Source organism: Oreochromis aureus, linkage group 13 (assembly GCF_013358895.1).
Source record: "Oreochromis aureus strain Israel breed Guangdong linkage group 13, ZZ_aureus, whole genome shotgun sequence".
NCBI classification, from domain to species: domain Eukaryota; kingdom Metazoa; phylum Chordata; class Actinopteri; order Cichliformes; family Cichlidae; genus Oreochromis; species Oreochromis aureus.
This window is the reverse complement of record NC_052954.1, coordinates 33,486,096-33,510,681: the sequence shown is the minus strand read 5'-3', so window position 1 is coordinate 33,510,681 and position 24,586 is coordinate 33,486,096. Positions and strand designations below refer to the sequence as shown.

At 44.7% G+C, this 24,586-nt stretch overlaps 1 protein-coding gene across 1 annotated transcript; it reads left to right on the top strand.

The window, feature by feature from the left end:
* Positions 1 to 275: 275 nt before the first annotated feature.
* LOC116332591 (TBC1 domain family member 12-like) lies at positions 276 to 21,585 on the top strand. Its single transcript, XM_031755603.2, has 13 exons — positions 276 to 1,716; positions 9,673 to 9,808; positions 13,389 to 13,522; positions 16,271 to 16,353; positions 16,490 to 16,607; positions 16,694 to 16,800; positions 17,218 to 17,301; positions 17,411 to 17,505; positions 17,993 to 18,064; positions 18,166 to 18,294; positions 18,480 to 18,589; positions 18,985 to 19,243; positions 19,326 to 21,585. Exons 1-13 carry the CDS (start codon positions 596 to 598, stop codon positions 19,395 to 19,397), a joined length of 2,520 nt encoding a protein of 839 aa, XP_031611463.2. The 5' UTR covers positions 276 to 595; the 3' UTR covers positions 19,398 to 21,585.
* The last annotated feature ends 3,001 nt before the right edge of the window (positions 21,586 to 24,586 follow it).

Genomic DNA, 24,586 nt, shown 5'->3' with positions numbered 1-24,586 from the left:
ATATGTCTTACCTTACAGCATACTGTGTCTTGAGACAGTTGTTGTTGTGATTTAGTGCTATATAAATAAAACTGAACTGATTTTTTTCCAGTGCAGTTTTCAGATTAGTATTAGTTAACTGTCGTAACTCTGAGTTTGTTTGAGTTTTTGTGTGTTTTAATGGGGTCAACAGAGGTTTGAGGTGCAGTTACACAGATTGACCGCAGGGTGTCACTGTAAACCTCTTCAGCGAATCAAAACACAGTCGTGATGAATGACGTCATTGCTGGGGAATTTTCAAGATGGCGCTGGACTGTGGCCGGGATGCCGCTGCTGCTGCGACTAGCTAACAGTTGGGGGATTTAATTAATCTTCTGCCCGGTGGCGACGCAAGAAAGCGGCCGTGAAGCGTTCCTTTGTCTGCATTAAACACCTGAGACGGAAATGTTGCGCTGGGTGTGTGTCAGGTAGCCTTAAACCGGCTCTGAAAATGCAGGTAGCCCCTTCCTCCAAGAACAACCAAACCTGCTGCTGCGGAGCTCGGCCCACCGGGCAGGGGGACTCGTTGCAGGAATTTACTCCCGCGGCAGAGACTCGCTTGGCGGACTGAGAAGTCATGGAGACGGTGAGGGAGAACGGAGGGTCGTTCGGAGTCGACTTGAACGAGAACGAAGAGGGAGAAAGAGGTGGCGGAGCGGGGAAATGTGCACTCAGAGACCGCAGCATCGCGCTGCTAGCCGGGGTCAGCGCGGTGCACGACGCTGGGAAGGCTTTCACCGGCCTCGGCAGGGATGTAAACACTGACGCCTCCTTGAAAGGGGAGATAATGCTGGAGAGGCTGTTCCCCGGCCCGGTTTCCGGGGTCTGCGGGGACCACAGCGGCCTGAACGGGTTCACTGAGGAGGAGCTGCCGGTGGTCGAGTTGGAAGTAGGAGGAGGAGGGCTTGGCCTTGAGGGCACCACAGCTGCTTCCTGTCCAGCTGTGCTCACAGTGGAGAAGATGCGGGGGGACAGCAAAGGAGAAGCCCGGGATTCAGACTGTGTTAGCCCGGGGGGAGAGGCCACAGGAGGCGGGTGTATCAGGACTTCTTTGCCCGGCCATGAGCTGGCATGCGCGGTGAGGGAGCACCGGCGGAACTGCGCCTGCACCGCGGGGGTAAACATGCCCAACGGGGCTGCTGACAGCTGTGAGGGGGAGGCAGGGTTATTTCCCACCCAGCAGCTTCCCGTTTGCGACTGTGAAGACGTGAAAGTGGCCAACGGGGGTTTCCACACACGTGACCAGGACCTGGACTCGGGCTGCTCACCTGAAAATACCCCTGAATGTCAGTTGAAGTCGGAGTCTAGGCATGATAAGAGGGTGGGGTCCCCTGGATTAAGTGCCAAACCCCCCTCTCCCTGTCCTTCATCCAGTGGCAGCCCGCTCTCTGAGCGAAACACCAGGGATGAAGATGAGGAGGAGGGTTTCAGCGACCCCAGCTCACCTCCCGTCAGGCCGCAGAGTCTGAGGACTAATCCCAACGTAGCCGTGTCCCTCAGCTGTGACGCCACCCCGCTGTCCCCAGAGGATGAGGAGGATGGGGGCTTTTATTTTGAAGGGTACGACGAAGACCTGAGGGGTGTTTTGGAGGCGGGTCGCCGGCAGAGCGCCCCGGACACGCTGCCGGACCTGACCCAGGACAGCTCGGACCCCAAGCAGATGCCGAAGAGGTTCGGCATCGCAGATTTCTTCACCAGGTAAAATGATCACGTGGTCTGCGGGGCAATAAAGAGTGCACGTGCTATCTCCCAAGGACCCCCTCCCTCCTCATATGGTTTAAGGTTTTAGTCTTATTACTGTATTGAAATATAAGTAAACAACATGAAGACAACTGAAAATGATGTAATACTAGGTTTTAATTCTCAGTCAATCCAGGCTGAGTTATTTTAGTAAAGAAGCGCACAATTTAAAGATTAAAATAGAAAAAATAAAGATTTAAAAGCTGATTGGACTTCAGTTAGCTTTATTAAAATACATTTTACATATAGGAAATACCTTCTTTTATTTACTTATCCGTCTTCAAGATTCATGGAAATAAACATAAAGACGGCTGAAAAATATAAAACACACTTTTATTAATTTGTGCTTCCAAATGCAGATTTTAGGAAATAAAGCTCATGATGTACAGATTTAAATGCTCAGTGATGAAGATGCGTCCTTGCATCCAGCAGTCTCCACCTCCTCTTCTCGCTCCACCTTTCCACATTAAAGTTCACTTATTGTATTAAACAGACGACCTCTCAGAGCTGCTGTCTGGGGCCTGTAACACTGTAAAATCCTGCACGTCGATCACATCTCAGTGACACAGCAGGCATCAGCGAGCATCGACTGGGTGCTGCCTCTTTCCCCGGGGCTTCACCGCTCCCTCTGCTCTTTTCCCGGAGCGGTTTCAGCCATCAGAGGCGATTGATCACGCCGTTCAACCTCCGTGCAGCTGCCCAGATGCTGTGACTGCGTCGATCAGGCACGAATGAGATTACATGCTCTCAGTTCCTGAAAAGCTGATTTTTAGACGTGTCACATCGACTTTGAATAAACCCCACATGCACAGGTGGTTGAACTAAAAGGCTGTGAAACACAGTCTGAGCTCTTTAGATGGAGCTTTTTAGCCTCTGGGGCAGAATTAAAGCAACAGAGCAGCAACACAGGAACACGTTTTTCCTTTGTAACCAAAGAAATGAGTCATACTGAAGCGAAAGAGAAGGTAAATAAATGGAGGAGAGCCTGAATTACTAACCTTTAACTCTTAATGTACAAAACCTCCAAACACATAAGAGCAAAGCTGGAGATATTTGAGCTGTGGGTTACGGGATTATTTTCAGATTGTTGATGACTTTGTGATGATTTTGTTGCCGTCCTGACGCAGGGACAGAGCTAACTCCCTCTCACTCTTTGCCACATAAACAGGACAGTGACTCAGTGACTTTTGAGGTTTCACTCCTACAGTGTTGGTGCTAAAAAGCAACAGTAGTTCATAACCTGTGTGAATCTGTGTTATCACCACCTGTTGGTCCATTTTGAGTCTGCTACTGAGTGCATCCTGAATTTGATTGCTTTGTTTCGGTCTTTTATTTATTCAAACCAAGATAGCCGTTCTTTGGTCGTTTTAATTTGGTTCTTGTTGTTCCAAGAAAGAATAGATCTTCAATGATTGCATGTGCCCCAGGCCGAGGGAAGTGGGCGCTCTCCATGTTCCCAATGAAACAGAGGGAAACGCCCTCCTCCTGCTTTGTCTTGTTTTGAGATGACGGATTGATGGCGTCATTTCCCATACACGCCACACAGACCCCTTAGCAAATATACGAGTAACCTCCTGTTGTTGGACTGGATAATGTTAGCTGACGGGACTAAACACGACATTTCAAATGAGATATAAAATCAGATAATGCGGTTTGATGTTGCTCGATGTAAAGTGTTGTCCGTCTTCTCTCAAAGGGAGACGGCACTGGTCCTACGATAAGTAATAACTCAAAGTTTGAAGGTATACGTTGATTAAATGTTAACATTTTGAATAAAGCAACAAAGAGTTAATTTGCAGAAATGGCGTGCTGGGAAAGGAGTCGTTCTTTTCAGCTCTACCAGACTCCTGACAAAAAAGTGGTCATTTTAGTTCACAGGAAACAAAAGTTTGTTTGTTTTAATGTGTTGTTAAAAAACCAAAGGCAATTAGATGACCGCCTCCCTCATTTTAGGAGGTAAAATTCCTGTTTTTGTGAGCGGAGTCTGGTGGAATGTGATGGCTTCACATCCTCGTCAGAGTAAAGCACTGAAAACACAGCATCCACCTTTAATTATGCACCAACATTTTATTTCAGTCAGCTGTTTGTAAAGTCCCACTGTATGTTCTGGTCCTTATCACCCACTCCTGCTATATGCAGTCTGTTTTATTGTAGTGCATCTCTTCCTGTTTAGTAACAGCTGTAAGTACACACTCGTGTAGGGGTACGAGTTTCGCACTCGTGTCAAATACTCGACAGAATTCCTCAGTTGTTGGAGTCGGTCTTCAGACAAGAAACGATTACATTTATCAGATTGTCTGCAGTTCCCAACAGGAAGCACACAGGGCCTTCTCAGAAATCAGAGGAGAGCAGGTTGGGTGAGGACATAAAGCAGCGGCCTCCTGCAGGCTGGTAACTGAAGGGCTGTTTGTTCAGAGCCGAGAACGTCTAAGTTTGTATCTTCGGCTGAAATGCGGTCCGTTTTTTGTCATTCGACTGATTAGATTTGGTCTGGAGTCAGTTTTCTTGTTTGTCTGCTGTAACCACAACACTGCAGGTGGTTAGGACATCCAGACCCCGCTAATTTGGTCCCGATGCTGAGCCCTGCTGATTTTAATCATGCTCGGTGCGGTCTGGTGCCGCGCTCATTGATTACTGCTCAGTCAGAGCCAGGAAGTGTGGATGAGGTGGATGCAGGTGTGTGCAGTATCTGTTTGAGAGTACGGAAGAGACGGTCTGTCGGTAACTGATGATTAACCCAGAGCACCCAAACAGAAAGCAACCTTGAAGTCTCAAGGTTGGAGATTGATCTGCTGGCGGATATGTGCTCATCCAGCATAACCTCATTAGTCAAACGATCTTCGGCAGTGGTGGAAACCCGCCGGGCGCTCCGGGACATGGCTCGGTTTATCTAACAGCCCACTTTTAGTTTGTTTTGCTGAACTTTGTGACTGCCGTCGTTCTCTTTGGCTTCATTTGTTTCTCCTGTTGGAACAGCTAACCTCACTTCAGTGCTGGTGCTTTAGGTCTATGATCTGAAATCATGACCATTGCTGCTCCACGTTGAGTTCATATTTGCTTGAAGTCGCCTGTAAATGGCAAAAATAATCATCGTGGCTTTTTGTTGTTGTTCATCGACCAGTGTGACTCATTAAAACCAGCCGTCCACTCTGCCCCTCACACCAGAGACCACAGTCCCACACAGAACACATCATCTGTACCCTCTGCTTCATATGACTTTAACACTAAGATGCACTAATTCAGTATTTGTTGAAGTTCTGGTGCCAAAACTACTCGGATTGTTTGTGATTTTAGGAAAGAAACACCAGGACATTTTGCATGCATGAACAGATGGGATCATTTTCCATCACTATTCCGCATTTTTCCACGAGAGCAGGCTGAAACATCAGAATGATAACCGTGGAATTGAATCTCTGGGGACTCGAGGCCTCCACTCAGTTCAGATGATTTAATACGCTGCAGATATTTGCCTTCTACAGTTACGTATAATTGGTTTGAGCAGATAAGGCTGCAGGTGAAGTTCGGTTTCCTGTTTTTATTGTGCCGTAAAGGAGGATTGTGAGCTAGTAAGACAGCTTTGTTTCATCCTGAACTGACTGCATGATTTCATCCCTCGTGACTTGGACAGTGACTCCAGCAGCAGAATAAAGATGTTATATTACGCTGATAGTTACTGGAAGAGCTCCAACGCTCCTCTGAGCCACACAAGGAAGTGAAAAAGAGAGAAATGCAGCAGCAGAGAGTTTCCCTAAGGTTTGGTCACATTCAGAAACTTGAGGGTTGGATTTTTCTCCGTTTGACTAATGAAGTAGTAAAATTGTGCCTGACTGGCAGGTGCAGGAAAATTTGTGTTTGTTAAATCTGCGTCTGGGTCTGGGCTGGTTTTGGATGCAAGCCCCTGCAGCTGGCTTGAATGTCACGGCGTCTCAGAGGAAATCCAGACAGACGGAGGAGGAAGGCCAAGGAGAAAACAGCCCAGCTGGAAAAACTCCACTCTGGCTGTGTGGCCCTCTGAGCTCAGGCAGGTCAGCCTGGGTCACATACAGGCGGGAGTGCTACTTTAAAGTGGACCTGTTCTGTTCCTTATTTCCTGTCACCCACCTCCTCTTTCATAGGTGGATGTTAAAGTTAAGCATATGTACACGTGCGTCTGGGTCAGTTTTAGGTAGTTTTTTGCAACTCAAACCTTCTGTTTGTGAGGGGCAGCCAATCAGAAGAAAGATGGCTCAAATGAAGGATTAATTTAAACTATGAAAGAGCCCAAGATTAAAAAACAAGTGGAACTGCAGCTCTGAACATGCACAGCTTTGTGCTCACGTCCTGCTTCTAATCAGCTGTTGGAATAACAGCGAACCAGCCTTGAATTATTTAAGGTCTTCGTTAGATGTGCTCACCTCTGCAGTTAATTATTAATGCAGTGTGTAGTGCAGCCTCAGTGTTTCACACAGAATTACGCTCCATTTGTGATGGCAGCACGGTGCCTTTTAAAAACAAAGTCATAAAAAGACCCTCATACACTTTTGCAGGAATAGATAATAGATGATAAACAGCTGCACCTCCCGTCTGTGCTTCAGCCCCGTGACAGACTCACAGCACATCCAGGCCATCTTCAGGCTGCAGCTTGCAGCAGATCAACAAACAGCAAAGTTTACACTATAAAAACTGCTTGGTTAGGTTTGTCTCAGAATAATGTTTACCCCACATTTTACTGAATTCTCTTCTACAGCTCCAAAGAGCCCCCATCAGTCAGGACAAGCTCGGGAGAGCAGCCTGTGGAACAGGAAGTCAAGAGTCTGGGATTATTTCTGTCAAAATAAACACAAATTGATACTTGAATGGCTCCCACCAGTGAAGTTTGTGTGTGAAACACTGAGGTTAGGTCTTATCACACATAAACACCCACAGAGGCTGTGCTGAACGTCACAGCAGCCACAGTGTGTTTTAAACGAGGCTCCTTCTGATCTGAGGGACAGTTTGATGTAACCAACGCAAAGCTACGCGTCAGCTGTTCTTCTGAGGAAGGAGCAGTGACAGTCTAACCTGCTGCATTTCTTCTTCTGCATGATTAATCTGGGCACTCCTCAGTGGTTTGGAGAATCCTGACAGGACGCTGTGAATGAACACTTCACTTTCTTTGTGTTTGTGATCTTCTTTCTTCTGTAATGAAACCAAACAGAGTCACATTATTGCTCAGATAAAGAGCCTCCGCTCTCTGTTAGTGAGAAAGCAACTTCTCCTTTTCTATTTCTGGAGTTTCTCTCACTTGTTACAACTACAGCCACAAGAGAGGAAGAAGATCAACACACAGTTCAGTTTTTAACCAAAGTCTGTCAGCGTCTACGAGTTTGTTTGGTTTTAACATTGACAGCAGTGTGATAGTGGAGTTTTTCCATCAGTTATAAAGCTGTATTTATCTGTCATTTTGGCATTAAAATAATAAAAACAAGGATTTTATTTTGCAGAACTGCTGAAACATTGTCGGTTACACCGAGAAGAAAATAATCTAGAGTTTTAATTACACTTAAGCAGGAAGTTCACCCCCAAATGAAATGTTCAGCTTTGTCCTGACGTCTGCTTGTTCATGCAGATTGTTTTGCTCTTTCTCATTTCTGTCTTAAAGCTCTTTCATTTCCTAACATTCCTGACTTTCATTGATGGGTTTAATAATTTACATCAAACACTTTGAACTGGCATGTTCAAATATGCAGTCTTGCAGTTCAAGTAACAGCTGATATTTCCAGAAATGAGCACCTCATAACCTAATATTCTACGTGCCTGATGGAAAAACGGCACCGACATTTGTTTGTAGGGGTACATCATGTAAATCAGGAGTATATTTATTTATTCCTGACATTAGCAGGTCGATGATTTGCATGCTTTGGATCATTAACCTGGGTGGGGGCTCATGTGGGTCAGACGCTGGCAGCTTAACGCCAGAAAATACTCAGACTTTAGAAATGATCAACCTGACTTTAATGGCCAGCAGGGGGCGACGAATCTGAGTGCAAAAAGATTTGGGAGTGCTTACATCCATCTTTTATATACAGTCTATAATTACCTTTTATTACCTTTTAAATGACTGAAAATATTGAATGAGCCGTGCCACAGACACTTCAGCAATAGCATTTATCTCAGCTGAGGGAGAAAGAGCACAAAATGACTAAAAAACTGGCGCCAAGTTTTCTGTAATCAAAGTAAATTAAAGTGGAGGGACACGGGGATCGTGGCGCCGCTTATTCTTTTCAGCTGCTGCAGTGGTGCACAGCCAAAACTGAGCTGTGGAGGAAAGAGCAGATGCAGCGTGTGGGTCTTTGAAGCTGTGAACAAACTTGACCTGCAGAGCGCGAGGTTGGATAATATTTGCTCTGCCGTCTCTCCGGAGCAGGCTCCCATGCATATGTGTGTCTGTGTTTGTTCTCTTCCCCCCGGCTGACCAGCAGACTCTTCCAATGAAAACTGTCGATATGGCAGCTTTTTCTGAAAAGTCTTTTTTCCTTTGGCATCATCTTAAAAAACTGCTGCAACTGCAACATTTACCGCATTACGTCTTTGCTGCGCGTCTTTCTTCGTGTTTTTTTGAGGAACTGAAATCGTCCTCTGCAGCTTTTCTGACCAGAGTTTACATTCTTCACAGATGGCTGGACTTCTAATGAAATGGGAACCTGCCAGTGTGTTGAAATGTCTGAGTGATAGGGAACGCTTACAGGAATCGCTTTAAGGGGAAGACGTTTTATCAGCCAGGTCAGCACACTCAAGGAGGTCAGAGGGACACTGACCATGGAACCTGTGTGAGGATGAGCAGAGTTTTATACACTGACTTTAGTACATTTAATGACGCCATGCAGAATCTGACCTTCATACTATGAATATCTTCAGAGTTACAGCCCCTCAGATATGTAGGGGGTGACTTCATAATTACAGCACATTAAGTTTTCATTGCTGAAAAAATATTAATGCTCTGTTTAAAACTAAACTGTCACAATCCAAAGCCAAAGTCTGGCTAACGTGGAGCGTCGCTATGATGGGATCTGTCAGCTGTAGCGGAGCAGGAAGCAGCATCGATAGTCTGCATGTTTGATCTGGTTTGTGATTATTTCAAACTGTGCCAACTTTCAAGACTCATATCAACATGTGGGGCAGGTGCTGCTCAGGACAAGTTAGAGCAAATGAAAGGTCTCCTTTTTATCTACGTTCGATACCAGGATTCCTTCGGAATGATTTATGGAGCCTATCCCACAAAGGAGTGCACACCCTGAACAGGTCATCAGTCTGGTGTGGAGCTAAAATAGATAAAGAAACAATTAATAAAAATGTAAATAAATACAGAAGCAATTTATGCCACATTTTATATTAAATACATTCTACTTTTGTGTTTAATATTAGTGATGATTAATTTTATTAGTTTTTAAGGTAGATGAGCTAAATGCCTAAAATGATTAAAATTAATAAATAAAACTGTAAAGTCAATCAAACGGCATCAAATATAAAGTTAATTTTATTCATTTATTTATTTTCCCTCCTGATTAGAAGACACCATCTCTGTCGTCGTCCTCGAGGCAACACTTTTCCTCTTGTCACCCTTTGAATTTGCAAAATGAAGCAGAGATATGCAAAGAAAATACACAAAAATAAAAGGTCAAAAATAAAATTGGGGAAGTGAATTAAAATGAGTTCATACGTAAGTTGACGATAATAATAAGAAAAATTTGTAACATTTTATAAGTATACTAAAATCCATCAAGTAATGCATGATATAATTAATTATAATTATAATCGTATAATTAACAATGAAGAGAAGTTTTATTTGTCACATTGTGCTTTAGCAGTCCTCCATATGATTTTGAGAGATGAAGTTTATTTCCTTCCTGTTGACTCAGATACATGTTTGCTAAGCTGCTCTCTGTCGTCTTTCAGGAGCCTGTTTTCTAGGAAACCCAAAGAGCCCAAAGCGACGTCCCACAGCTCAGCAGGGTGGCGACTGTTTGGCAAGACAGCAGTCAGAGAAGGCGATACGAGCAAAGACCTCGCCTCCACGCCGACCGCGGAGCAGGTTGGCTCTCTAAACACACACAATCATATCATCATCATCCTCCTCCTCCTCCGCCCAGGGTGTTTAATCTGCTCCCAGTCACAGTCGGTCCTTTATAAGGGCATGAAACTCTCCTGGGTGAATCATCTGTCAGAAACATGAGCTGCTATGTTGGAAAATCAGATAAACAGTGGAAGGAAGAAGCCTTAGGACTCAGAAACTGAGGGCGAGGCGTTAAACGAGCTCCGCAGGCACAATAAAGGCTCTGTTTGCTTTCAGCGTTACTCGCTGTGTGTCCTCCGTGTCCACTCGAGGTCTTCACAAAAACGCTGATTATTTTAAAGCAGATCCAGCTGTGTCCACCTGCAAACTCAGTTGTCCTCTTTCCTTCTGTCGGCACCTTTTCTTCATCAGTTATTGAGATTCTACATTTTTCTGAACCGTTTGTGTTGTGGGATCACGAGCACGTCATTTCCTCAGGGCAGTCCGCAGACCGTCCGTGTTCAGGTTCATGTCAGAGTTTGAAGCCTCGTCAGTGAATTCTGAATATCTTAATGTAAATGTTGCCTTCAGCACAGAGAGGGGAAATAAGCTTCACGCTGTGAGGTAAGAACTAATCATCTGCAAATAACTGACATCCAATTTATAAACGTAAACAGACTGCAAAGTGCTGCAACTCACCTGCGAATTAGCTGAGGTGAAGTCTAACAGACAGCTAACAGCTATACCCACCTGTCAGTCAAAGAGGCCACGCCCCCTAATAATGCAAACTTTTAGCTGTAATGCAGTTTAAACAGGTGGGTTATAACCGTACCCTCGGTACAGTTGTTATTGAAGGGAAGTTACCTATAGAGACCAGTACAGTTTCTTTGGAGGACTTCTGGAGCCGGCCCCTAGTGGATGTTAGAGGAACTGCACTCTGGTGCAGTCCTGGGGGTTGCTGTCTGTTTGCTGTTGGAAAATAGAGCCATGAACACTGCGTCTGCAGTCCCATCTCATGCACTCTCTGCTTTATTTGTGCACTTGAGTTGAACTTTTTGTTTAAATTGAAGAAGCTCTGACGCAGCTCTCAGCAGTCACATTCAGAGATCTTTAACTGGAACACCTGCTGGGGCTTTTCCTCCCATGCAGCTACGGTGAAGTCCAGTTCATCCAGACGATGCTGGATGGGGTTTTTGCTCCGGCTTGCTTACTGCAGGTTGCAAAGCTTTTTCATGCACGTTCTTCCAAACCAAAGTGGGAAAGCTGTTTCTTTGTGGGATCTGGCTTTGTGCATGAAGCCATTGTGACACTGAAACAGGAAACGGCCAAACCTGAAACCCAGGACTGTTTCCACCGAGCTGGACAAACACACTATTGTCTGAAATATTGCTGCAGCAGGAAGATGTCCCAACAACATCTGTGCTATGGAGCACGCAGCAGACGGTGGCGGTCGCGATGTGAATGTCCTCCTGCTTTCTGGAACAAAGACTGAAACTGCAGAGCTGCACCGGGCTGGATTTACCGGAGTCTTATTTAAGGAGCCAAACCCTGTTTAAACCATCAGTTAACAGCTTCAGAGCAGACGCTGTCCTTCTGCACTATTGAAAGGAAACAGTTTAAGTGAAGTCAGCCTTCCTCCTCCTCCTCCTCCTCCGGCAGCTTTGTGTCTGACGTGTCAGCCAGCCTGAGCCAGGCCACATCTGGCCAACTCTTTTCCTGATGAATCATCTGACTGCTGCTGCCGTCATGTGAGCAGAGCGAGGGTAGAGGCCAGCAGCTGTTGGCAAAATACCTTTATGGCTCCAATCAAAGGTCAGAGGTCACACAGTCATGCTCAAAGGCACTGTGGCAGCAAAGAAAATCCCGCCGAGTGTGACGTAGCTTTTTATCCGGCTAACTGATGTGAAAATGTATGTAATTAAACTCAACCAGAGGAGGAGGCTGGTGGTGTGTGTGTGTGTGTGTGTGTGTGTGTGTGATCATCTTCTGCCTCCGCAGCTTCAGGCTGTGTACGTGTGGATGTTGCCCAGCACATTAAATCATTTTACAGCCATCGTGTTGTACATAAACACAGGCAGGCTAACAGCGTTAGCATCAAGCTGGTAAACACACGTGTGTGTAGATGCAGCTCCTCTCTGCTCTGCAGCATCTGGATTTTTACTGCTCATAAAAACCCTCCTTAGACATAAACACCATGATCACGTGGAGCTTTTCTGTGCTGACACAGACACTCGACCTGCAGCAGACCGACTGTCTGATCTCCCGATCGTCAGTATCGCAGAATTAGGAAATCACCTTTCCGGAGGTCGAAGGATCTTATCTGTCTGAATGGAAAACACAAGTTCTTCATTTGTAGTTCTGTAAAGTCCAGAAAGCTGCTATCGTAAACGCCCTCATCCAAATACATCACTTCTGCTGTTACCAAACAACATGGCAGTGGCCAGCTTGCTAACATAGATGCTTTTAAATGTGGAGGCACAAACCAGTGGGTGATGTCACTGTGGCTACATGCATCTTTTATCTACAGTCTGTCTAACAAACCATAATATGCACATTGCTGTAATGTAAGGGAAAGGCGAGCAGTATGTTCCACGTCAGTGTTTCCTCAGCTCCGTGTTTTTATATCTCGGCTCTTTGGAAATCACCAGGACGGTCACATGATGTGTATTTTTTATGACTCTCACTTCATGTTGAATGTGATGACAGAGCAGCCTCAGAGGGCGACCTCTGTCTCCCTCTGCTGGCGGCAGTCACGCCTGAAACCAGCTGATAAAAGACGTGTTGTTCTGTTGACCCCGCAGCTGTCCTGCTCCTGTGGATAAACGGTTTATTGTACGGGCTCGACACACACACACACACACACACACACACACACACACACACACACACACACAGTGATTCTCTGTGCTTAAGCTGATGAATGAACGCTCTGTTTATTCTGAAGCTGTAAATAATCTGTTACAAACATTTTTACTAAATTCAGGGTTTGAAATGATGCTTTTTCTAACGTTTGTACTCGAGAGACGTTTGGAAAGAAATGCATCTGGACTTCTTTAAGTTTCTTTCACCTCTCATCCAAGAAGTGGAGAGATCTCTCCACCATCTGCCTCCATCTCACCCTATCCCAGCATCCTCCTCTGTTACCAACCCTCTGCATGTCCTGCTTCACCACATCCATCTTCTCTGAGCTCTTCCTCTTTTCCCCCTGCTTGGCGGCTCCATCATCCTTTGTCCAGTAAATCCACTCTCCCTCTTCTGCACATGTGCAAACCCTCTCAGCTTCTCTACCTTTGTCTCCAAAGCTCACCTGAGCTGTCCCTCTGACACTGACACTTGAAATGATCAGACCTTTGCAAACGCAGTTTTTCGGTCTCAGAGAAGAATGAAACCGAGCTGGAGGACAGATGTTTATCTGTGTATAAGGTGGAATGGCTTTTTATGATGTTCTCTGGGTGAAGAGCTAAACACCCACAGCTCAGTGAGGACTGTGGAAACTAAAAATGATGTGAGACAGATCTGAATTTGTGTAACTGCCAAAAACACCCTGTTGAGTTGATATTCAGGTGTAATTACTCTGAGAGTGATGCAGTACTACATGATCACCTGTTTCTTTCTTTAGTCTCCTCAGCAGGAGCCGATGAAGGACTCCAGCGTGCCCTCGTGTCCTCAGCGCGCCCAGCCTGCAGGGAAGAGAAGGAACCTGGAGTTTGAGCCTCTTTCCACCACGGCTCTCATCTTGGAGGACCGCCCATCGTAAGTTCAGGCTTTTGTGCTGTGATGGCTTTAAAAATGCAGTTTTAAGAATGTGCTTTTGTGTCTGTGGTGGAAAAGACTGGAGCTGGTGTTGCACGCTGTGGTGTTGGAAAAGGGATAAACCTGCTGATGTGTGTACTTAAGGTATTTAAGTATTACATAATGCATGTTTAGCAAGAAAATCATGAAGCGAGTGCATCTGCAAACAGGTGATTTTGTGTTATTCCCACGTTTAAGCTCAACGGTTCCAACTGTGAGCCGAGTAGTTTAGGGAATCCGTGCTGGTGCCGATCTTCTTGTTGTTGGAAACTGGATTTTTTCCACTACACTCTGGAGTGTTTGAAAACCAGTCTGTGTTGGTGCTGGTTTGTTTCCACCTCAGCTGCAGCTTCTGACTTTCCAACTTTGGGCTCAGCGGTGTTGGGAAGTCAAGCTGCTGCTGGTCTTTATTCTCTGGAACCAGCTGGAACTGGTTCTACATTATTATCATTATTGTTATTATTATTATTATTATTGTTATTATTATTATTGGCAGCATGTTGCTGAATGGACTTGCAGATTGGAATGTAACATTTTAATGTTTCATAGCTGCAGAAACAGACACCTGAGCCAGTGAATGACATGTTTTATTTTTGTGAAAAGCAAATGAAAGGGCCGAATATTGACACCACATACATGTGTGTGTATCAGTAACATATCTGCTTGGATATGGATATGCATTGGAAGACTACACGTGTGGTCCTCCATGACTATTTTTCCTGCCTGTACAGTGGCTTGCAAAAGTATTCGGCCCCCTTGAACTTTTCCACATTTTGTCACATTACAGCCACAAACATGAATCAATGTTATTGGAATTCCAGGTGAAAGACCAATACAAAGTGGTGTACACGTGAGAAGTGGAACGAAAATCATACATGATTCCAAACATTTTTTACAAATAAATAACTGCAAAGTGGGGTGTGCGTAATTATTCAGCCCCCTGAGTCAATACTTTCTAGAACCACCTTTTGCTGCAGTTACAGCTGCCAGTCTTTTAGGGTATGTCTCTACCAGCTTTGCACATCTACAGACTGAAATCCTTGCCCATTCTTCTTTGCAAAACAGCTCCAGCTCAGTCAGATTAGATGGACAGCGTTTGTGAACAGCAGTTTTCAGATCTTGCCACAGATTCTGGATTGGATTTAGATCTGGACTTTGACTGGGCCATTCTAACACATGGATATGTTTTGTTTTAAACCGTTCCATTGTTGCCCTGGCTTTATGTTTAGGGTCGTTGTCCTGCTGGAAGGTGAACCTCCGCCCCAGTCTCAAGTCTTTGCAGACTCCAAGAGGTTTTCTTCCAAGATTGCCCTGTATTTGGCTCCGTCCATCTTCCCATCAACTCTGACCAGCTTCCCTGTCCCTGCTGAAGAGAAGCACCCCAGAGCATGATGCTGCCACCACCATATTTGACAGTGGGGATGGTGTGTTCACAGTGATGTGCAGTGTTAGTTTTCCGCCACACATAGCGTTTTGCATTTTGGCCAAAAGTTCCATTTTGGTCTCATCTGACCAGAGCACCTTCTTCCACATGTTTGCTGTGTCCCCACATGGCTTGTGGCAAACTGCAACGGGACTTCTTATGGTTTCCTGTTAACAATGGCTTTCTTCTTGCCACTCTTCCATAAAGGCCAACTTTGTGCAGTGCACGACTAATAGTTGTCCTATGGACAGATTCCCCACCTGAGCTGTAGATCTCTGCAGCTCGTCCAGAGTCACCATGGGCCTCTTGGCTGCATTTCTGATCAGCGCTCTCCTTGTTCGGCCTGTGAGTTTAGGTGGGACGGCCTTGTCTTGGTAGGTTTACAGTTGTGCCACACTCCTTCCATTTCTGAATGATGGCTTGAACAGTGCTCCGTGGGATGTTCAAGGCTTGGGAAATCTTTTGTAGCCTAAGCCTGCTTTAAATTTCTCAATAACTTTATCCCTGACCTGTCTGGTGTGTTCTTTGGACTTCATGGTGTTGTTGCTCCCAATATTCTCTTAGACAACCTCTGAGGCCGTCACAGGGCAGTTGTGGAACTGTTTTGCAAAGAAGAATAGGCAAGGATTTCAGTCTGTAGATGTGCAAAGCTGGTAGAGACATACCCTAAAAGACTGGCAGCTGGAATTGCAGCAAAAGGTGGTTCTACAAAGTATTGACTCAGGGGGCTGAATAATTACGCACACCCCACTTTGCAGTTATTTATTTGTAAAAAATGTTTGGAATCATGTCTGATTTTCGTTCCACTTCTCACGTGTTCACCACTTTGTATTGGTCTTTCACCTGGAATTCCAATAACATTGATTCATGTTTGTGGCTGTAATGTGACAAAATGTGGAAAAGTTCAAGGGGGCCGAATACTGTATGTGCCACTGTATGTGGAAGTCGGAGGTTTGACTGTGAAAACACTGAAGCTTTTTAACAAAGGTTTAGTATCAGTCTTTATCCTTCTTTGTCCCTCTGTGTTGAACAGTTTTAAATTAGAGTCAAATTGGTGTAAAAACTCAGATTAATTAGTGTTTTCCGGAGTGAGGGGGATGCGAGGTGATCCTCGCAGCAGAAATCTGCTGGGCATTGCACATGAAACACTTCAGGATGAAGAGAGGTCACTGTCACAGAGAGACAGAGCCGCTGTGTGTGATCACCTGACAGGAAGTAAAAAAAGTAAACCCCAACAAGCTTTCCAGCTGGCTGAGAGCTCGTCTGTCTGTCCGTCTGTCCTTCAGGAACCTGCCGGCCAAATCTACAGAGGAAACTCAGAGACACAAGCTGGAGTACGAGGAGATGGTGGCAGGAGCCAAGAGGAGAGGTACACACACACACACACACACACACACACACACACACACACACACACACACACACACACACACACACACGTATTGAGGTCACTGGCTGGTGCTGTTCTTGGATTTGATTGGCTCGTGCTGTTGCGTCTCCTTCAGAGCTGAAAGAAGCCCAGAGGAAGAAGCGTCAGATGAAGGAGAGACACCGGCAGGAGGACAGCATCTCCAACGCCATGGTCACCTGGAACACTGAGATCCTGCCTCACTGGGACTCCATGTGCGTCTCCAGTGCTGTGTGTGTGTGTGCGTGTGTGCGTGTACACGTGTGTGTGTGTGTTTATTTAATGCATTGTGTGTGTGCAGGAAGGGAACGAGGCGGGTCAGAGAGCTGTGGTGGCAGGGCCTTCCCCCCAGCGTCAGAGGAAGAGTTTGGAGCCTCGCTATCGGCAACGAGCTGAACATCACACCAGGTACAAACACACGAACCTGGACGCTCCTGTTAAAAATGTAGAGAATTATATTTAAGTGCTGCAGTGACTGCAGCTGTTTATTTAAACCACCATGAGTCCCACAGGAACATTAATCTGTGCTCTATCTTATATGGAGAGAGGAGGCGTGCAGATTGAGGCTGTCAGTTTAGATTCTGGGTAACAAACATTTGCACAGTGGGAAGAACACAGCTGGCTGTTGCACACCTTTAATGGATCTAATGAGAATTTTATTTGCATGGTAAAAATATTTCTGCTCACAAAACAGTGACTGAGGCTCAAAGAGATTCAAAATGATGGATTTGCATAAAAAATGAAAATCCAACTCTAACCTTTAAAACTAGCTGATTAAGTCTGCAGAATCTAATTTTCTGATTTATGGTGTTTGTGTCGCTGCAGAGCTCTATGAGATCTTCCTCTCCAGAGCCAAAGAGAAGTGGAGGAGTTACAGCGAGACCAGCTCGGTGAACGACAGCGAGAGCGGTACGACGCCCCTCCTCTCTTTGACCCTCACAGCTCCAGTTTCAGCGAGGAGGACTGAAAACTTCATTCTGAAGGTTTAAAAAATACCTGTGTGTGTTTCTCCCGTTAGATGGAGGAGCATCTCTGGCTGACAGAGAGTCCAGCCTGGATCTCATCAAACTAGACATCTCCAGAACCTTCCCCTCACTCTTCATCTTCCAGAAGGTAAACGCAGATAACGGGCAGAGGACCATTTAGTTTTGCAGCACTGCAGCAGCAAATGCAGCAGTTTGATTTCTGCATTAATGAGAAAAGAGTTTGGTCGGATTTTCAGACGTTTGTTTTTGGACTTGTGACGTCTTTTTGGGTGTTTTTTGTCCCGAGGTTCTTCAATTCAATTCAATTTTATTTACACAGCACCAAATCACAACAAAAGTCGCCTCAAGGCGCTTTATATTGTACAGTAGATCGCACAATAATACACACAGAGAAAAACCCAACAGTCATATGACCCCCTATGAGCAAGCACTTTGGCGACAGTGGGAAGGAAAAACTCCCTTTTAACAGGAAGAAACCTCCGACAGAACCAGGCTCAGGGAGGGGCGGGGCCATCTGCTGCGACCGGTTGGGGTCAGTCTGCCTGCGACAAACAGCCAGCAGGTCAATCACATCTGTGTCTCACATGAATGTCTGCTGTGTTTTCCTCCTGCAGGGCGGTCCGTACCACGACCTCCTCCACAGCGTGCTGGGCGCCTACACCTGTTACAGGCCTGACATTGGCTACGTGAGTGAAAGCATTATGGCAGCTGTTAGCAAATATTTAAAAAAAATCATTCAGTGTCTCGTTAAGACTGATCTGAAACCAAAGCGTCTGTGGACTTTCAGGTGCAGGGCATGTCCTTCATCGCTGCTGTGCTCATCCTCAACCTGGAGGAGGCCGAGGCCTTCATCACCTTTGCCAACCTGCTCAATAAACCCTGTCAGATGGCCTTCTTCAGAGTCGACCATGAACTGGTACGCAGTCTTTCTGATATTTCATAAGAGGGAGAGAAGGAAAACTCAGAAACATCGCTCCTGTTCTTAGTCCTGAAGAACTCTGAGAGCTCGGTTTGTGAGTAAAGGTGAAAGATTTTTACTTTTACACAAATCACTGTGAAAAATTAAAACCTTTTCCTCTTTGTTCTGTCTGTTTCTGACAGATGTTGAAGTATTTTGCAGCCTTTGAGATTTTCTTCGAGGAGAATCTTCCTCGTCTCTTCAGCCACTTCCAGACCAACAGCCTGACCCCTGACCTCTATCTGATTGACTGGTGAGTTAATACAACTGAATAAAAAAGCAGCCAAGCTGATTTTTTTCTGTTATAAATTTACAGCAAATCTTTTAAATGTTTAACACAGATTAGATTGTCGGTAAGATTTAACGACTTAAAAATGTTTTAAAGTTCATTTGTCTTAAAAAAAAAAAAGACGTTGGATGTAGCTCACCTGGTTGAGCAGGTGACCCACCTAACAAAGGTCACTGCAGGTCACCACAGAGTCACGCAGAAGCTGTTTGTGTTTGACCTTGGAGAAAAACACCCAGTTTTACCTTCCTGTAAATGTTAGCGGCGCATATTTCCATGCTGATCTTTCATAACTCACCTCGAGTCGGTGTTTTCTCTTCATACACCTGCAGATTTCACTCAGCATGTCTGTCTCCCTGCAGGATCTTCACTCTGTACAGTAAGTCACTCCCTCTGGACGTGGCGTGCCGGGTTTGGGACGTCTTTTGCCGGGACGGCGAGGAGAGCTTATTCCGGACGGGTCTGGGCATCCTGCGTCTGTACGAGGACGTCCTGCTGCAGATGGACTTCATCCACATCGCGCAGTTCCTCACGCGCCTGCCGGAGGACCTGCAGTCTCACACGCTCTTCAACGCCATGGCCAGCACGCACATGATCAGCAGGAACCGCCGCTGGGCTCAGGTCAGCCTCACGGTCAGAGTGCAGGGCGAGGGCGGCGCAGCTCACTCGCAGATAAAAAGCTAACAGGTGTGTTTCCTTCCAGGTGTTTTCTGCCTTGATGAAGGACGGAAATAAAGAGGCGGATAAAAACACGAGTCCAGCTTTGAGAAGCTAACTCCGACGCTAACTCCAGCTGTATTCAAACTAACGTCTGGCTTCGGGGGGTCGGAGTTCATGCTAGCTCCCCCTGCCGCCGCTGACGCCAACCACAGAGGCAAGTTGTGTATCTTGAAGCTGCGTAACCTGAAATTAAACTCAGTCCGGGCCTCAGCTACGAAGCTTGAAGTGAAGACGAGGCATCCGTGGAGGTGGGGGCGGAGCCGCTGACCAGTCCTGGGCAGCTCCGGCGATTCCTGAAACCTATGCTGGGACCAGAAGCGGTTGGTTAATCCTGATCTTCAGCTGCCAGTCAGTATTTCTCACAGATTGTGTTCCACAGCTGGGGAGTAACAGACGGCTGGGAAGAAAACCTAAAAGCAGCTCGACTCGGCCATCTTTGGCTCCTCCAGGTCGGGACAGCGCCAACACCGAGCATCACGCCCTGTGTAATTCTCCAAGACTCTAAATCTAACTGTAGGTGCTAATGAGTTTCTCAAGGCTTCAGAAATGACCTCTGTGGTTCACTTATTAATGTGGGTCCTTGTGGTTCGAGTTCACAAACACTCTTTTACTTTGCTGCTTTTTGTTGTAACATTAGCTTCAAGAATGACGGCAGTCTGCACTACTTTAATCTGCAAGCAAAACAAACTCCCAACACGGGAGATTTGGGTGGAAGTAAAACTAAACTGTTGTAGTTTACTCGCTGCTTCTCTGTCACCACTGTTTTGGTGGGAGCTGCCCAGTTTGGGAGATATCTGCTGCCTTCTCAGGAACTAAAATCAAAAATCAGTTCCAACAACACAAAACACATTTTTAAGCATAATTCTGTCTTTCTGGGAATCATGACCACCTTCCTTAAAAAAGGATTTATGTACACAAACCTCACTGTGAGCTCATGTCGGTCCGTTAGCTTAGCGCCCTGCTGAACAAGAGACAGAAGTAATTTTACCAGAACCAATCAGCAAACATCCTACAGGTGACATCACCTGCCCACAGTCCCAAGTCAACTGGCCAACGATGTGGTTTAATGTTGCTGCGCTTCATTAAAGTCAGTCTAATGTGTTTTATTAGCGCCTGTAGATGTTACCTAGCAACCACCACTAGAGTGCAGTGTGTGACAGGAAGCTGTAACCGTCTGTCGAACTCGTCCACTGGTCTAAAAGACGTCCCCACACACAAGGTTTGTGGATTTTTGTGATAAAGTCGGTCATGATTTTTGGAAAAAGACTTTTCTGATGCGTTTTTAATCAATGCTTTGAGCATCATTTACAATCCCTCGAAGTAAGCTGGGGAAGCTCAGGAACCCGCGGCTCTCTCAGGCCAGAGGATTTATGTAATGTGTCCTGAGAGTTCTAGATCTAACCCAGGGCCTCCTCCCAGTCACGTGTACCCAAAAAACATACAAAAGGAGGCGACTGATAGTCCTGATCACATGCCCAGAGCTCCTGGGACTGAGAGCTGACGGCAAATTCAAAGCATCACCTTCTGACGCCGCACTCTCTCCACCTCACGCTCCGTGTTCCCGTCACTTGTGCACAAGATCCTGAACTCCCTCATTTGGTGGAGGAAGCAACAGCCTGCTGTTTTCTGGCTCATTCATCTGAGTCGTGTTCAAGAGAAGGCAGCCAATATCTGTGAAATTAGAGCGCTCACACCACAGAACAGCCACTCTAAGGAAACCAGGGCTGAACTTTAAGGACGAGCAGAGGACGAAAGTGAAGCTTTTCAAACCATTACAAAGGATTCAGTTAATGAAAGAGTATTACGTGTTTTCTTTTACGTTAAGATAATGATTCCACTTAAGTGTTTAATACTTCTAAATGTATTGTAAAGGTGGGAATATTAGTGATACTTACTGCTGGTGTTTAAGCAAGAATTTAAAAGGACATTCGTGTCAGTATTTGACGTTATTTGGCTTAAAATATCCACAAAAACCTTTTAGGTGGAACGTAAATGTTTGTGCTGACAAGTGGGGTTTTAAAACCAGCGTTTCCCAGATTTCCATTCAGAGCACTTTATCGCGCAGCATTTAAGCCCCACAGTGAGGCCTCCAGGTTTATGGCTGCAGCTTTTAGCTTTTAGTAGTTTGGGCTTGAAAAATGACACTTTTATAGGCTTTGCATCAGATTATTTCTTGTTTGGTTATTAAAACTCAGCTAAAATAATTGACTGAAGTTAACAGAATAAACTGCTTCATCTCTGCAGCATGTATGCAAGCAACGTGTTTGAACCCGGAGGCCTAAAACCGACACCGAATTTTTGCTGTTCACTCCCAGAAGATTGTTAAAAACATGTTATTTCCTTTTGAAGCAAACATCCTCCAAGTCGCCATCTTCTCAAATTTGCAGTTTTTCTTTGTCATCTCTTGTTTTGGATGAATTAGATCGTACGTTCTGATTTTCTGTGGATCAACCGTTTGGTCTACAGAGATGCCAGAGGGAAAACAAAAACTTGCTTCCAGCCACTCGAGACTGAAAACTCTCTGCCGACTTTAAGACTGTTTGAAGCTGCTCGCACCAACACTCCAACGGGATAATTAAAGCAATTTTTATTTATTTTTTCTTATATTACTCGTTTTCTTTAAAAAACAAAAGTCTGTTAAAAAAAAATAGTTTCTGCTGCTTTAGCCTGTCTACGGGCAACTGCAAGCCACTTTGCAACCCACCGTCACCACCTTTGCTCCATCTCCTCCATGTCGTTCCCAGAGCAAACAAGCATAACACCACAGCGTCGTCCTGAAATAACTGAAAAAGGAGTTTCTGGTATTTTTAGTGAAAAATGATTGTTTTTGGACATTAATTACTTTATATACCCAGAAGGTTAACACTAATCTGAGGATGCAGATGTGACCAACACTCTGAACAAAGCTTCGCACTCACAGCCGTCACTAAAAACACAACAGCGCTACAATAACGAGCAGATCAGCAGCGTTTCTACAAGTTTCTGTACTCTTTGTCGCTCCTTGAGCTCGTGGAAACACTTTTGATTTCCACTCACTACATCAGCCTGATGTGTTTGTGCAGCCAGATGATGGGACCTCCTGTGAGACGGGCAATGATGGAAATATGTGCCATAAAAATAAAATCAAGATATAAAATATGTTTCAAAAATATAGCGGACCATAGAGTGAGTTCTCCTATTTGTAGTGCTGTCAGATTTTATAATTCATGGATGGTGTCGACTGGATGTCAGACTAATATGATAACAGATGAATTTTAATCAGTTACTGATCTATAAACTATTTTTTGTATCAGGCGGTAAACATTTGTTTCTGCTGTGACGTTGCCCCTAGTGGGCGTTAGAGGAAGTGCAGCAAGAAAATGAAGCTTTGTTTTTGTAAAGAGCTCGCTCTATAGTCCTCTGCACAGAACGATAAACGGGCTGTGTTGTGTTGTGCTGAATGATTTAGGGCTCAAAATAAATGCAACACTCACTTTCATTCCCCACACCGACCTCGCCATGACCATCGAACTACCGACAAGCACTACTGAGGAAAAGTCTCCACTCAGCCTCCAGCGAATGCACAGGCCGCCACGCTTTCTATTGAAAGCTGAACACTCACCAGACATGACGAGGATCCCTGGATGAGGGGGGAGGAAATAGGTCATGTCCACTACAGCCACCAGCCAATCAGTATTTCTGAGGTGGTAAAGATGGAGATCGTTTCCAAACTTCAGGGTTGCTTCTTCTTCTCTGGTGACTTTGTCAGCGTCACATCTGTGTAACACCTGAATGCGCCACAGACAGTTATGATCAGTGTTCATTAAAACATCTGCAAAAATTATGTTTAAAAAGTTAAAAATGCAATTAGTTTTTCCTTCAGGAAAACTACAGAATGTCCCTTTAAAATGTCTGTTACCTTCCACCGAGCCTTACAACCCAGGAAGTGTCACCGCCTTTCAAAATAAAACTCGACCAAAGTGTTAACGAAGCGCTTCATTAAACAAGGCTGGAAACAGAGTCATGATTTATTATTTTTAAACGCACGATCATCCAGCATTTAGTTTTTTTTTTTTACAGTGAAGCAAAGCAAAGCACCCAAAAGGTAAAACATTCATTTGTAGTTGTTACTGTTACTGTTATTATTCGTCTGCACTGCGGGCTTGTGCTCAAAAATATTTTGGACCATTATAAATCGTCAGACTATGCAGAAGACGTAACACCTGGTTAATGTGTGTTTAAATTTTAATCTGGAACTTTATTTATAGCAGGTCTGTCCAGAATTCATCATCATTTCCAGCAGATTTACTGAAAATCACAAATTACAAAATTACATTTCCAGCAATTATTTTTCTCAATGTTCTCCGATTAGTTCTTGACAAACGGTCCAAAATACTTTTGTTTTTGTTTTATTTATTTTCTTTTTAACAAACGAAGAACACATTAAAAACTCCAGTTTTCTGATTTTTTTTAAAATAAAGGCACTTTTTGAAGAGAAACTTGTTTTTTTCTACACTTTAAACACACTCGGTAACAAAGCTGCACTCAAGGCCTGTTAATTAACTTTTCTTCTACTTTTACATTAATTCCTCTCATTTGAGATTCAGTGATGAGTATTTGTTTTGTTTTGTTTTTGTTTTTACAGTTTTTATCTTGTAAATTTACAACTTTAATGTTCAAACTAAATCAGCATTCGCCCAGCCCCTCGATTCTTTTGGTTCTTTTAAAAATGAAACCACATTTTTATTAATGTCTTTTGTCTGCTTTTGCAGTTTTCTCCAAAATATCCCATAATCCCCCCCCGGCTTTACGGCCATGTAAGTGTTTATACATCATGTAACATCTCCGTATGATTATTCTGACAGCCGAGTTATCCTGGATCTGAATCCAACCTCATTCAGTTTTTCGGGCTCGATAGAAACTTCTGCTCATTTTTAACTTGACACAAAACAAATGTGTGAAAACAAATCAGACAAAAAATTTCATGGATTTAGTTTTGATTTAAATAAAGGAAGTTATCAATCAAATATGCAAGTGAAAAGTTAAATATTCAGAGCTTTGAACTGAATGAAACAAAATTGCAGTACAGACGTTGTTTGTGCAGTTTCATTACCCATAATCCTCAGCAGGTTGATTACATCACATCACTCCAGATTACTAACAAACGTTCAGATGAGACTCGATAATGTCCCCTCTGACTCTTCAGCTTATTCCTTTTTTTGAACTTGTTTTATACTTTCATGTAAATCCATTCAGCTTCTCTTT

Bases quoted from the DNA above. Each gene is read 5' to 3' on its own strand.
- LOC116332591 (XM_031755603.2), top strand. From the start codon at position 596: ATGGAGACGGTGAGGGAGAACGGAGGGTCGTTCGGAGTCGACTTGAAC. The intron at 13,523-16,270 runs GTAAGTTCAGGC...TCTGTCCTTCAG, and splicing joins ATCTTGGAGGACCGCCCATC to GAACCTGCCGGCCAAATCTA. The intron at 19,244-19,325 runs GTCAGCCTCACG...GTTTCCTTCCAG, and splicing joins GGAACCGCCGCTGGGCTCAG to GTGTTTTCTGCCTTGATGAA.